Source organism: Chinchilla lanigera, unplaced genomic scaffold (assembly GCF_000276665.1).
Source record: "Chinchilla lanigera isolate Chin_1 unplaced genomic scaffold, ChiLan1.0 scaffold00135, whole genome shotgun sequence".
Classification (NCBI taxonomy): domain Eukaryota; kingdom Metazoa; phylum Chordata; class Mammalia; order Rodentia; family Chinchillidae; genus Chinchilla; species Chinchilla lanigera.
The window spans coordinates 2,885,584-2,899,870 of record NW_004955536.1 but is presented as its reverse complement, the minus strand read 5'-3'; the positions used below and the strand labels follow the sequence as shown (position 1 = coordinate 2,899,870).

Here is a 14,287-nt window from a genome sequence, read left to right as displayed (position 1 = left end):
AGATTTATAGAATGCCTTTTATTCATCAAATATTTAGGGAGTGCGTACTGTGTGCCAGGCACAGTTGTTGTTCTGGGAATAGAGCAGTGAAATGAAACAGCTTGGTTTTGTGGAATTTATGTCTTAGAAAAGAGGAGAAGATAATGAATGAATAAACAAGTGAATCTAATACAATGCCCATCATGCAATAATGGTCATGACAATAGACAATATGGGGAAATGTAGACCAGGGCACAGGGCATTAGGGAGGGAATGTGAAGTGCAGCGCTTGACATTTCTTGTTTTCCGGGAATGCCACACTGTGACATTTGAGCAGATACTTGAAGGAATCGAAGAGTCAGCCACCCAGATTCTCATGCCACACAGAAAGAAAGGCAGTAGCCATGGCCTTGAGGTGGAGGGGATTTATCCTGAGGGAAGAGCTGCAGGGGGATTGGATGGGGGAGAAAGAGGAAGACTCAGGAGGTGGAGACCCCCTAATGTGGGGGTGTATTACCCTCCTTTCTGAGCGAGTGAGACAATATGGGCAAGTTCTGAGAAAAATAAGGACAGGATCTGCCTTTAGTTTCAAATCATCACTGTATCTGCTGAGTGGAAAGTAGACAATTTGAGAACACAGGTGGGAACAAGAAAAGTATTAGAGAAGCCACTGTTGTGATTCATGGTGGTGGGTGGAACAAGGGCAGTAGTGAAGGTACTGAGAACTAGTCATTTTCTGCATGGACAGACAGGCAGACAGAGAGACAGACAGAGACAGAGATCTGTGTTAATGTTGACCGGATTCACTATTTGGATCACATGGAATTGAAGATAAAGAGATCAGTGAGAATGACTAAGGTGTTTTAGCCTGATGCAGTGAAATAATTCAACTTGTGATTTACTCGTGTGGGAAGATTCCAGGAGGAACATGTTTGGGAAGGGGGAGGAGTTTGGCAGGTCTGTTCGGGATGTCCAGTCTACGGAGCTGTCCAGTGGGTGATTAGACAGCTGAGTCTGGGGAATAGGCAAGAAGTACTGGTCTATGTGTAAATCTGTGAGTGCAATAGTATTAGTCTTTCTTATGAGACTAGGTACAATCACTGGGGAAATGAGAATAGTGAGGAGTCCAGGCGTTGACCCATGAGAGTAACATTTAGTAGAGGCCCAGTGGGGCCATCGATCGTCTCCCGGCTCACAGAGAAACATCCATGCAAGGTGCCTGTGTGTGTTGGGTCCATTCATCAGCAAGCTGCAGTACTGTCTTCAACATTTCTTCCCCATAAAATGTTGCTCAGAAATTTGTTAGACTGGGGGCCCTGACATTTGAGAAATCACAAAAACCTTTCTGGAGCCATTTCCTTCTCCTAACAAGTATGGTAAGCTAGTAAGTATCGGGGGAACCGAGACTCAGTAGGATTTGTACACAGTTACTAGATAATGAAAGAGAAAGCAAGGATCCCAACTCTGTTTGAATAATATGACAAAAATGGCTAATGGTTATTTAAGGCTTAATATGTCCCAGGCACTGGGCAAGCGTTATTTTAATTAGTTTTCATGATGACCTAATAGTAATGTTGGCTATTGAAAGGTAGATATTATAATACTCAGGTGAGGAAAGTGAGGCACAGAAATGTTAATAAAGCCAAGGCTTATAGTTAATAAGTGGCAAAGTTAAGGTTAAGTTTCGTGTCTGACTGGAGTAGACTCCTTTGTCCTAATAGAACAGCCTGATGTGTGATCTGACCCTTTTCAGCAAAGTGACTTAGAATTATAGATAGAAGGCAACAAAATCAGTGTACTAATAAATCTGTTGGTCTAATTGTCCAAATAGGGAAGGTTGCTTATTCCCAGCAATAGGAGAAAAAGATTCCTTTTCCTAGTAAAAATAGAAATTCATGTAGTGGAGTTCTTAAGGAAATTAAATAGGAAGGAGAGGGTCACAAGTGTGGAGTTCAAGTTCTGATTCCCTTGTTCTTTACCAGTGTGATCCCGGAGACTTGACTTTTTTAAGTCTTTCTTTCTTCAATTATAAAAGGAGGTTAGAAACTGCCTGCCACTGTCTACTCACAAAAGAGCGAATGGGAAAATGAGCTGGAAAGCATTGTGTGCAAATGTGATGAGCTCCTGTTCTTTCCTGTCAGCCCTGAGGGGCCACCACCATACTTCTGACTGTGACCTTTGACCTTTATTCCTCCATGGGGAAGCAGATGTAGGGGAAGGACTGAAGAGGAGGGAGGCAGGAAGAGGGGCTCGGAGAAAACACAGAGGAAGGCAAAAGAGGAGAGGGTGCCAGGGAGGGGAGCGCCTACTGCGCTCAGCCTCGGGCCTGCTGTGACCCTGACTGCAGCCCCTGCGGAGCTGCAGGTTGGGCTGTGTCCTCCTTGCTGTCACCTTGGTTATCAACATCTGCTACAGACAAGTGTCTGATAGAGCCATTCTCATGAGAGCTGGCCATACCTGGGTCTTAGAGCTTCCTGCTGCAATTCCTGCAGTGATCGCTTTTAGGAGAGAGCAAAGGAGTGTGTGCCTGCGTGCATGCGTGCGTGTGTGCGTGTGTGTGTGTGTGTGTGTGTGTGTATTTGTAGAGTTGCAAGCATGAAATCATCAGGACTGAGACTGGCAGATAAAGTGGAGAATTTTCCAGGGTCACTAAATTGTGCTGGTCAGCACTAATGACATCATTATAACTCAGCTTTTTCAATTAATATGTCATAGAACCAATGCCAAAAGTCTGCCCTAAGCAGCCTCTGCTTCTTTGGAAGAACCCTTTACATGGGCAAGGGCAAGGCTGCAGTTTCATGGCATGTTGTGAGGTGAGCCCAAGCTGATGCTTCTGTACTCATCCTACAAAGATTCCCAGGCCTGTGCCCTAAAACTACCACTGAAGTCATGGTTCCCTTCCTTGCTTATTTCAGTATCAGCAAGTGCCCTGTTCACTCCTAGTGCCTGCTTCTGCCCTTTGACCTTTATTCCTGCATAGATGGAAGGATAACCCGGCGATGCCAGTGGGCCTGGTGTATGAAGGTGTCTCCACAGAGCCCATGGGGTACTCTGGAGGGAGCGCGGCTCAGAGCACAGTGCTCCATGCTTTCGATGAGTTCCTGGGTGTCCGTCATAGCAAAGAAAGTGGTAAGACAGATGTTTTTGTTCTTTCTGAAGAGGAAAGTAAGAAAAAAAGACGTGTTTTCACCCAATTGATGAAGCCGAGTATAAATTAAAATGTCATGAAATCTATAGTTTCCTAAATCAACCAGGAAACTGCCTGCCATCTGTTATTTTGTTAAATCAATTAATATTGGAATATCACATCTCAGCAGGATCTTGGGTTTCATTTCCAAATCTTCAAACACTGCTATAATTCCAGCTGTTCCTTGTAATTTTGGTGTGGATCCTTAGGCAGTTGCTTCCTTTTTCTGAAACAGAGGACAGAGCTAGAATTTGAAGCTATGACATCACATGGCCGAGTGTGAAGCTGACCAATAAAGGGTCTAAGCTCCTCCACCAAAGTCCTGCTTCCCCAGAAATGACAGTTTCTACCTAAATCCATTTGAACTGGAAGTAGGGGAACTATATTTCAGAAGCTTGAAACTGCTCATTTCCTTACCTGCCAGCATCAAGCTACGTGCTTAGCAGCTGCAAAAGACACTTGTTACTCTAAAGTTTTCAAGTTGAATTAGACAAAAATGACCAACACTAGCAAAGAGTCTAGTCTCATCACAAAAAGCAATTCTCTATACCTATAATAGTTTGCCATGGCCTTTAGCATTTGGAAATATCATTCATGGATTTACTACATTTAATGCTAAGCATATAACGAATCACCTATAGTATCTTATGATGTGATTTTTTTTTTCAGAACTGGAAATTGAACCCATGCCATTGCTTGTACCAGGAAAGGGCTCTAACACTGAGCTATACCCACAGGCCGCTTCTTGAATTTTAAATAAGTTAGCTTCAAGTGACTATTACTAAAATGGTTCTCATTCTTTATTTTTCTGTTCATATATACACTTCCTTTTCTTTTCTTCCTTAGCATTCCCTTCAGGAAAGCAAAAAAGCACTTAAGAAACAAAATTCATCAGAATATTTAGCTAATCAGCTTAAGAGTCTGTGTCTTACACTTTTAGTTATCTTTTGTAGTAGCTAGAAACTGGGTATGACAGAGAGAGCTAATTCTGACTCAGTTATCTGAGACGTGCTAACTTCTTTTCTCTTTCCTATCTCCTTTCAACAGTTTTGTTTGGGACACATTTGAATATTTGATGTCTACAAGCCAAAGAGTCAACCAGTAGATTGAGTTAGGACCCCACCCACAGTTCCTGGTGTCCTGAGGGTGGGCAGGCTATGCTGTGGTCTGTGTGTATCTAAGCCATTCCTGTGGTTGGTTTCTTTCAGCTGACTTTCTGTACAGAATGAGGGACTACATGCCTCCCTCACATAAGGCCTTCCTAGAAGAAATCCACTCGGCTCCTTCGCTGAGGGACTACGTCCTGGCCCCTGGCCATGCCCGCTGTCTGGAAGCTTATAACCTATGTCTGGAGGCCCTGGTGGAGCTGCGCAGCTACCACATCACCATAGTGACCAAATACCTCATCACAGCTGCAGCCAAAGCCAGGAGCAGGAGGCCAAGCCATCTCCCAGAACCCCCACAGGCTCTAGAAAACAGAGGCACTGGTGGGTCTGCAGTTCTGAGCTTCCTGAAGAGCGTCAGGGATCGGACTCTGGAGGCCATTCTCCACCCCCAGGGCCAGGGAGCCACCTTCTCCCCAGCAGGGCACAGCCCCCAGGAGGGGGTAGGTGGGCTGGACAATGAGGGAATGGGCTCTGCTCTGTAGAATGCCATGTGCTCCTTTGCTGACAGCCATGTCTGAGAGCAGAGTTTATGTGGCTGGAAATACTCCTGCCCTGGCTCATCACTGCCCAACAGCCAGCAGCTGTGGACTCTTCCCTATTCCGAGCCCTGCAGAGCTGCTGTTTCCCACTTCCTGTGCCAGGTAAGAGAAAACCAATCTAAATTTCACAACCCAAACAAAATTGCCCATACACAGATTGCCTTGTTGATAGTATTTTCAGAGGGAAAATTCGCTTTATTCAGTTGCTCAAGGATTAGAACAGTGCTTTCTTTGACTCCCGACCAGCCCTCTCTCCCTGCAAGTTCTGAATTTGGTGGCAGGAAGTGGGGAATGCGCCAGTGGAGATGTGTGGGGAAGAGGATGTTGACAGTAAAAACTTGGAAGGCACGGTGAGAAAATGAATAGTTAATGACGTGGGGGCCCGAGAGACTTTTTCACATGTTGTATAGTTTTGCAAATTCTATTTTAATTCTCTTCTTTATTTTTAGAAGAATGTTTTGTACTCCATACACTGGAAGTCTATGCTTGTAAAATGAATTAATTGACCCCTCAAAAATAAATGAGCCAACTAGGAATGTATAGTAAATTTACATGTTTAAGTGTGCAAATAAATGTAACTATTTTTATCATCTTGGTTTCTATCTCAAAGTCTTATTCCACAATAGGAGAAAAGCAGACTTTAACACTACTAATTCATAGTAAATGACATTAATTGAAGCCCTCCCTTCTATACATATATATACCTGGGGTTGCGTCTGAAGTCCAGGAGGTCTATCTACCATGACGGCACCCGTGACAAGCACAGGGTCACCGAGTGGCCTTTTTCTGAAAGTCCCCTTCCCGTGGAGACAATGGGCAAGGGGATCTGGCAGTGTTTCTCCCCTTGGACAAAGATCTCTCAGATTCCTCAAAGCCCTGTCGTGCTAGTAGAGGGCCACTGGATTCCTCCCCATTTCTTCAGAGTGCTGGGGACCGTAGGCCAACTGAGGGCATCTGCGCAGCACTGATCTCTGCCATCTCCATTCTCTAGCACTGGCCAAGCAAGTCGAAGGCACTGCAGGCCTTGCTGTCTCCTATCCCCAGGTCCCCAGTGCTGGGACAGGAGATGTCAAAGACTGGGAGATGGGGTACGACAGGAGACAGTCAGCAATGCTCCCCTCTGGGTCTGTCACGCAGACAGAGAGAACCCTGCGTCTTATGGGTGGCTGAGGGTGAGCTCTGTTTCCAGCAGTGTTCTCTCCACCCGTTGTTGGGGTCAGAGCATGATCTCTAAAGGCCTTGGCTGTTATCATTCACAAAGACTTTTCCTCCCACACGCTGTTCCTGTCTTGAGCTTGAAAAGTCTACCTTGAATTTCAAAATATGAGGATGGTAATCTTTCTTTCCCTTTGATTTACTCTGTGTCAGTCCACCCTACAGGGCCAGGTGTGCGCTGGGCCACAGCAGGGCCTGGGACGGGGAGAAGCCCTGGGTTGGGGGCAGAGAGCCTTGTTCCTCCCTGCTGTCACTCTCAAGCGACAAACATGCACCTTTTAGAATAAGACCTTCCCCTTGCTTTTAAACAGCATGACTCTCAATCAGTTTCAGAAGCTCCCAATCCTATTTACTATTCTTATAAAAGCAAGTTGATAGGATGGGTTTCTGGGTAGATATAGAAAACAGAGGGGTCTTGCCTGGAACAAAGGTAAGGAAATTAATGAAATGTTACTTGGGTGTGAAGCTGGGTTCAGAACTGGGTACAAATCCCAGTTGGAAAGAAAACACCATGTTCCTCATGACTGGGATCCATAGTCTTCACAGCCCTAAAATCCCCCTTAATCTCGTGAGGATGCTAGAAGTGAAAGTCAGAAAAACCGTGGGCTCCAGGAGCGAAATACCTCCATTTGTATTCCAGCACCATCAAATTTTAAGCTAATGCACGTTGCATAACTGTTCAGAGCCACAATTTACTCAACTGTGAAAAAAGACACGTCATAATTACTGTTTGGAGCTCAAACAGATGTTTTCCAACTTAAAATAGAGTTACGTTCCAATAAACATATCATAAGTTAAAATGCACTCAATATACCCAACCTACGGAACATCACAGCTCAGCAACCCTGTCCACTGCAGAGAATCCATTGTGAACCCTGGTGGTCTCGGGGTGGCTCCGCATTTGAATTCAAGGCATGGTTTCTACTGAATGCATATTGTTTTCACATCACTGTAAAATCCCAAAGTCCTAAATTGGAAACCATCTCTACATGGAGGCATAAATAACTAGTGATTATATCACTAGTGTTTGCATGGCTTTGTCTTGAGGACATTATGGAGGTCTCCCTGCAAGACAAAAGAGCAGCTGGAAATGGGTGTCTACCTCCTAGTACATGGTAAAGAAAATGGATAATGTGACCCCCAAACAAGCCATGACATGAATAGAGTGGAGATGTTTCGTCAAATCCTGGAGGTGCACGTGGGAAAATGGCAGGAAGTCTGACTGGGAACTAAAAGGGCAACATGTCATCCTCTTCAGTCCTCAGCCCTTGGCCCTCAGACTGACAGGATTAACACAGAGCCAACTTTACAGCTGAGCCATACACCCAGCCTGTGGGAATATTATCTCTTAATGAAAATGAGAATGCAGTGCTCCTGAGACTGGCAGTGCAGGGTGAACTCTCACCTACGAAGGGAGGACGAGATCTTGAAGGCCACACCAGTGCACATATTCACTGCCAGTTGTGTGGCCAAGCTGCTCACCACTACCAGGGACAAGGAGACCCTGACTCTTTTGAAGGTTGTGCTCACATGCAGCTAGATTCCATTTGGTAATGTTAAGGAGACTTCCTAGGATGATTTTAAAAACAAGCACATGCACAAACATTAAAGAAATAGTAGCTGGACAACATGGCAACTTGTAATATGTGACGCAGCTGTCAAAGGCCCTGACCTCCCAACTCTGGGCTGAATCTGGGTGGAACTGCCTCAAACTCGGACATAGAGATCTCTCACTCTACAGAGTGTGAGGCAGAAGTGAGCTCCCTTCCCACAAGGTTAGTCTCAAATTCATTTTGTGTTGTCTCTAAACCAGGACTAAAAGTGAATAAAACTAAACCTTCTCCCACAATAAAGAGAAAAGGAGCAGAGGAGAGAGAAAGAGAGAAAGAGAAAGAGAGTGAGAGAGAAAGGGAGAGAGAGAGAGAGAGAAAGAGAGAGAGAGAGATGAATGGAAGGAGAGAGGGAGAAGAGGAAAGGAGGGAGGGGAATTTCTTAGAATCCTGAGCTCTTACGCTCTTATTCAATTTAAGATCTAGAATACAAAACCTTTTTCCTTTTTTTTTTTTGGTCTTCCTATGTACTCCAGGCTGGCTGTGAACTCACAGCGATCTTTCTGACTCAGCTTCCTGAGTGCTAAGATTACCAGTGTGCACCACTATGCCTGACTGGTGTCAGGCCTACAAAACTTTCCATACCTACAAGTCAACTGTCCCTTCCACAACAATAAAATTCACCCTCCAATGTCTGTATTGCATTCTTTGTGCACAGATGTTTTATTTGCTTTGCTAATGGAAGAAATACTTTTTTTCTTTGCTCACTTAACAGTAAACTTAATAAAGAAGTCGGATATGATTGCTTTCTGAAATGCAAGTGCCAGTTAATTTTTGCAGTTTAGCATCTGCTCCCCAGTAACATTAAAAAACCTAAGTTCTTGAGTGTAGGCCTCATCAAAAAATAAATGAATTTTTTGCAAAGTCATTTCCTTTGTAAACTCACAAATCTATTGAACTGCTTCTATGGCACTGTAGAGACATCAGACTAACTATGCATTTACTGTTTAGTTGTTCATAAAGACTCGCTCCTGCTTAAGATATCAGAGATTGCACCTGTTCTCTGTTAGAAACCAAGAGCGGCAGCTTCCCCGGCCCCATCCTGTCCCCTGCAGTCCGTGTTCCTCCTCCCACGACGAGGCATCCTCGGGCCACAAAACTTCCCTTGGGATAACCAGCATTTTAGAAAACCAACTGTGTTATTATTGTATCATTACAATATGCAAAATAACAATCCATTTGAAATTATACTTTGCATTATCTTTCTGTTGCCTGAATGCTTTTATTTAAGACTTATGACATCTGCTAATCAATTAATGTGACAATTAGTAGTAATTCATCATCAGACTACTTCCATAAATAATATGCAGATGGTTTGAAAACATAATCATAATTTCACAGTGTAAAATTTCAAGTTCCTACTGTCTGGATATAGCACAACTGTCTATCTGCAGACAGAGTCAAAGACAGACTGCTGTTCCTCACACTTATACTGCATGTAAGTTACACACTTATGCCACCCAGGGAACCAAAGGGGGAGACTTAGTGTTGAGAACCACAAATCAGTTGTCAGTATCAGTGAGCAGAGAGAAAAAATGTGACAATGGTGATGAAAGAGAGGCCATCTGTGTCATATCCATCTAATACTAAAAGCAGTGTCACATTTTGTCCTTACTGGGAAGGGCTTCTTTATAGATGTCACAACTTTTCTTTACTCTTTTGATCATGCAAGACTGAGAACAGAGGCTTGCGTGCGCTGATGAAGGCTTCCCAGGACCTGGGACTTGCAGCGCTCATACCAGGAGAATCAGCCAAGCTGGTTTGTATACCTCAATTGCCTTGGTTGAGCCCATGTCACTGTCCCTACCTTCACGATTATGCTCTCGATGCCTGGGACCCTAGAATGCTTTGCAAAATTTGTCTCAAGAATCCCACAAGAGCCTGTGTTCCTCTGGCCTGAGTTTGCTCCTAATTCTACCACCAGTACCGGTGTACAGTGACTGTGTGAGGAGGAGGGGCTCCTTGCAGTTTGCAGAGGGACTTAGCCCAATGCACTAGGAGGTCACAGGCATGTTGGAGCAGCCCTGGGAGCAGTAGCATGCTGCTGGGCCCAAGACAAACTACTTCTGCATCTCTGTGTACGGCGTAGTACTCTAAGGAGTTTGGAAATTTTTCTGAGTGTGGACTTCTGGGTCATGATGAAGGTGATATGATAGAGCATGTGTTGTTTAACAGTGCTCTAGATTTATCCATAACTTTAGGTATGAATAGGAATGGATGTCCATGTCCAGCAGGGCATTAGGGAACAAGGAAAGAATGGCTCTTTCTTGTATTGTCTCTGCATGTAGGCCTAGCTAATGACCACCAGGAGGAGACAGCAACCTGCAGTAATCAGCACCAAGTGCCAAGATAGCTACAGGTTCCCACTCATCTCAAAGGCTGAGGGTTTGTCCTGTTTTTTACAAGTCCGTTTTTCTCCTAAGAGGGCTGGAAAAACCTAAAACACTTGTCTTACCCAGGGTCTAGCCTCTAGATGGAACCATATTAAATCAATCCAGATGTGTCTTTCTGGTCTCAAAAGCTTGTAAAAGTGAATAGAACTAAGAATTTATATTTTTGTGTTTGTTTTACTTAAAAAGAAAATCACAATTTTTTTTTTAATTGGGGAGGATTTCTTCACCCCATCTCTGTAACCAGTGTTATCTGACAATCTTACTGTCAGAGACTCTTAAAGGGGGCCAATTGCAAAAAGATTTGTAACAGGACTGGGCACTGAAAAAGATCATATAAAACATTCAACAGGAAAAGCCAAGTCACTGCCTTGGGCTTTGAAAGAGATTAGTTGGTCTTTTGTCTACAAGAAAAGACAAATACTATCATTGAGATTAAACCTTTTTCTCCCCGTTGCCCCATCTTACCCCAGTTTAGGGACACAACTTGCAGAAAACACTTCATACCGGAAAGGCCGGTTGTGTTGGACACAGGCAGATAGACTGCTGCTTGAAATGTCCTATTATGGTAGTCACTGAAGCACTGTACAGACCAAGGCCATCAGAAAGCTACCTAGCCTGCTCACTGTCACCAAGTCCCACCTTCTTAGAAAATAAAAAAACAAGTCATAAAGAAAACAAATGTAAGTATGGACCATGTTTTTATCCATTCACATGCAATGACTGGTTAGGATGTTGACCAGAGAGCTACAAATTCCTGTAGAAAACCAAAAACAGATCTAGACTAAACACAGCACTCTCTGCAGCCACATGCTAAAAATATATTTGTTAGTGATTGCAGTAGAATATGACGTCCACATAAATCTTCACTCCCAACAGCCTTATTTTCTATATCACTTGGTTGGGCACAAATTCCAGTTCCTCCATTGGACTCATTTGTCATCACTTAGTGTCACTTTTAGGGTCATGACAATGCTGACATTGGTAGGTTCTGGTGGTTACATGAAGTATCACATATAAAAACATTACATGAGTATTTATGTAGAGCAAATATTATGGAACCCGTTGCTGCTGTTTTATTGCTATTATTAGTTTCTAAGGATTGTTAGATGCATGGTTGAACAGCACAGGAGGAAAACTTGCTTTCTTAAACCCAAGCCGTAGAGTTGCTGAAGAGTTCCATGAATTTCTATTCTTTCAAGCTTCCTTTGGAAGAAAAGTTTTGGTCAGAGAAAGGTCTTGGAAAGATTAAGAAATGATTATAGTACTGCTTTCTCATCTTTTAAGGGAAATATTTTTCTAACACTCTTTGACCACAGTCCTGTTCACTATGGAAGAATTTCTTCAATCCCTCTACTAAGTTCCAAATAGTATAAATTATATACTTTGAAAGGTAAGCTAACATCATGTAGATTTTGTTGTGGGGCATTGCTGTACTCTTTCAAAGAACTGGAGGACTGAGGTATTGTCTAGTATGTATGAGGAGCAGGGCCACGCAAGCAGTGTGCACGACCCCCCCACACTACTGGAGATTCTATGGAATTTGAAAAACAGAGCTATGATACCAGATAGAAAGGCTCATAAAGTGTTGGCAAGGGGAAGCTAGTTTTCAGAGTAGAGCACGAAATATCCTGTTGCTGACAGGACCAGCTGAGCTGCGCACTGTCCCACTTCTAACCTCCTCCTTTGTTGTTGCCAGTCCCCAAGGTGGTGACAGTTCTTTCACCAACCCAGTGCTGTATTTTACATAATAATAAAAAGTTCCAAGGATGTAAGTTTGTTTCTCTTTCATGTTTTGAAATATCCAGGATAGAATTGTGGCTTCATGCTCTCTCTAATGTCTCAAGTTGCTCTATGTCTGCATTGAGACACTCAGGAGATTTCTTTTACCTCATGCCTTAAGAAGGTTACTGAAGCTCAAGTCTTCTAGGTCATGGGAAGAACACTAGGGTAAAAGTAATCATTTCTTTTTTGAAAAAGCTTCCAAGAACTGCCTGGCATTTCTCCTCTTTTCTGTTGGCTAAGTCTTAATCACATCAAACTCCTAGTTAGGAGGGAGAATGGTAATATGCTCTTTTAACAGAATAGCTACGCATGTAACAAAAGAGCAGTGTTCTCTTAAAAGAGCAGTGTTCTCTTAAAAAAGGAGAGAAAAAGTGGGGGTTGGATGAATATCAAGGTGGGCAGCAAAGCCGGATTATATTATATCTTTCTTAGGTATTCCAGTTTTCTCAGTGCCCTTCCTGTTCCTCAACACCTTCTTCAGAATAAAATCTAAAGCTATGAGAGATTGATAATGGATGAGAGGGTTAATAGCTTATGTAATGAATGCACATTTTAATGGAATTAAGGGCTAAGTAGAGTCTATTAGTCAGCTTTCCATTGCTGGTATGAGATACCAGACATACTTTTAGCTCACAGTTTAAGAAGTTTCAATACATGGTCAGCTGACTCCATGCTAGAACAGTCACGGTAGAGGGCAAGTGTCAGAAGCAATATTTTGAACTCATGGCAGAGAGCAGTGGAAGAGGTCCAGGGGCTGCATCTAGTCCCCAGTGTCACACACCCATCACCCATTCCTCCAGCTAAACCACAACAGCTCACTCAGCACTGGATCTGCTGGTGAGTAAACCCCACAGAAGGAGTGAGTGTCCTCACAAACCCCCTCCCAAAGAGCCTTAATCCAGTCAGGTTGATAAAATTAACTGACATAAATCAATATGACACCTAATCACATCTCCTTAAACCATACTTCATTTCCAAATAAACACAATAATAAAGTTATAATTCTGTCTAACATGATACAACTATCCTGCTTACAACCAGAAATGCACTATTTCCTCCCCTAACATTCCAATATTTCCAACATAGCTCAAAAATCCAGCTCAACATTCCATTCTAAGACTCAAGGCTGCTGAGAGCTGTGAGCTCTCATAAAATTTTTTAAAAATTACATAATTTCAAGGTAAAACATAACAGGACAAAAATTCTCATCCTAAAAGGGAGGCCAAAGCAAGACTGAAATTCATCAGGGTAAACATGAAGTCCTGTAGCTCCAAGTCCAGCACCTGAGCTGGGTTGTGGTGACATATGAGCTCCAAACAACTTGGTCAGCCCCACCTCTGTGGCCTTACTGGTTGCAGGCCACAGGGCCTTTCTTCATCTGGCTCTGTTTCCTGAGGCTTTTCTCAACAGATTTTCCCTGTTCCTAGCATCTCCAACTTCTAGGGATCTCCATGCCGCTTTGGCTTCACTTTCACAACAACTTCAGGCATCACACGGTCATGGACTCTAGCAAGAACTCTGATTCCCATTGTCTGACCTCCCATTCTTCTTTTAAAATCTAAATTGAAACCACCATGACCTCACAATCTTTGTACTCTGATGCCTGAACAATAGGCATCTGTCAGCAGATGCCAAGGTCTGCCTTCAGTTCAAGCCCCCTTGGACCTTGACTACAGCAGCCTCTGAGTGCCTGGATGGCTCAACATGGTGAATGAATCAAAGAACTAATCCCCTAGGTTGTCCTTCTAAAGCAAGGTTTCCAAGAGCATTCTTCTTAAAGTAGTCATTCCAAGGAGTTGACATTTTTGCACCCTTGGCCAGAAAAGGGTGAGTTTGCTGGTTCCTGAGCTGCTCTCAAAGCATCTTTCTTCCTGTTCTAATTCAGAGTACTACTAATCTTTGTCTTTTCCTGATGAGTTTCTACAAATCCCTAAAGTCTCCATTGAGGTCTTAGCTCATGGAGCCCCTTCCTGCCACTATCTCCCCCACAAATCTGCTGCCTTCACTTTTGTTTGCTGCCATGGTCACATTCACCTCATAATCCCATTTATGTACCCTCATCCTCCACTTAGCTCTCAGTCCTAGAAAGTCATCCCAGTATCTCCCAGGCCTTGATAGGCAGTATCTAAAATTTCTAGAATGAAGGAAAATGTAAGTAAGATGACAGAGTCCATTAGAGGTCAAGACAACAATGTAAACACTTTTCAGATATCTGATGTAGATGGGGCAAAGGACACCTTACTCCTCTGTCCTATCAAAGTCTACTTAAGGGTAGAGTATCTGCAGCCCAGGGCTAATGACTTTGTAGGTCTTTCTCTCAACATGTTTCTATACCAGTAACATTTAAATTTGTGTTAAGCAAAGCGCTGAACCATGAAACCTGGCATGTAAGCATCAGGGATGGTATAGATGAAAG

At 43.3% G+C, this 14,287-nt stretch overlaps 1 protein-coding gene across 1 annotated transcript in view; it reads left to right on the top strand.

Annotated features, from left to right (window-relative positions):
• Ido2 (indoleamine 2,3-dioxygenase 2) overlaps positions 1–5,461 on the top strand; it is a gene marked incomplete in the record, with an annotated part of 44,453 nt that extends 38,992 nt beyond the window's left edge. The window contains 2 exon segments of the mRNA XM_013507732.1: positions 2,960–3,108; positions 4,375–5,461. Coding sequence (XP_013363186.1) covers positions 2,960–3,108; positions 4,375–4,814 — 589 coding nt within the window.
• Positions 5,462–14,287: the final 8,826 nt, after the last annotated feature.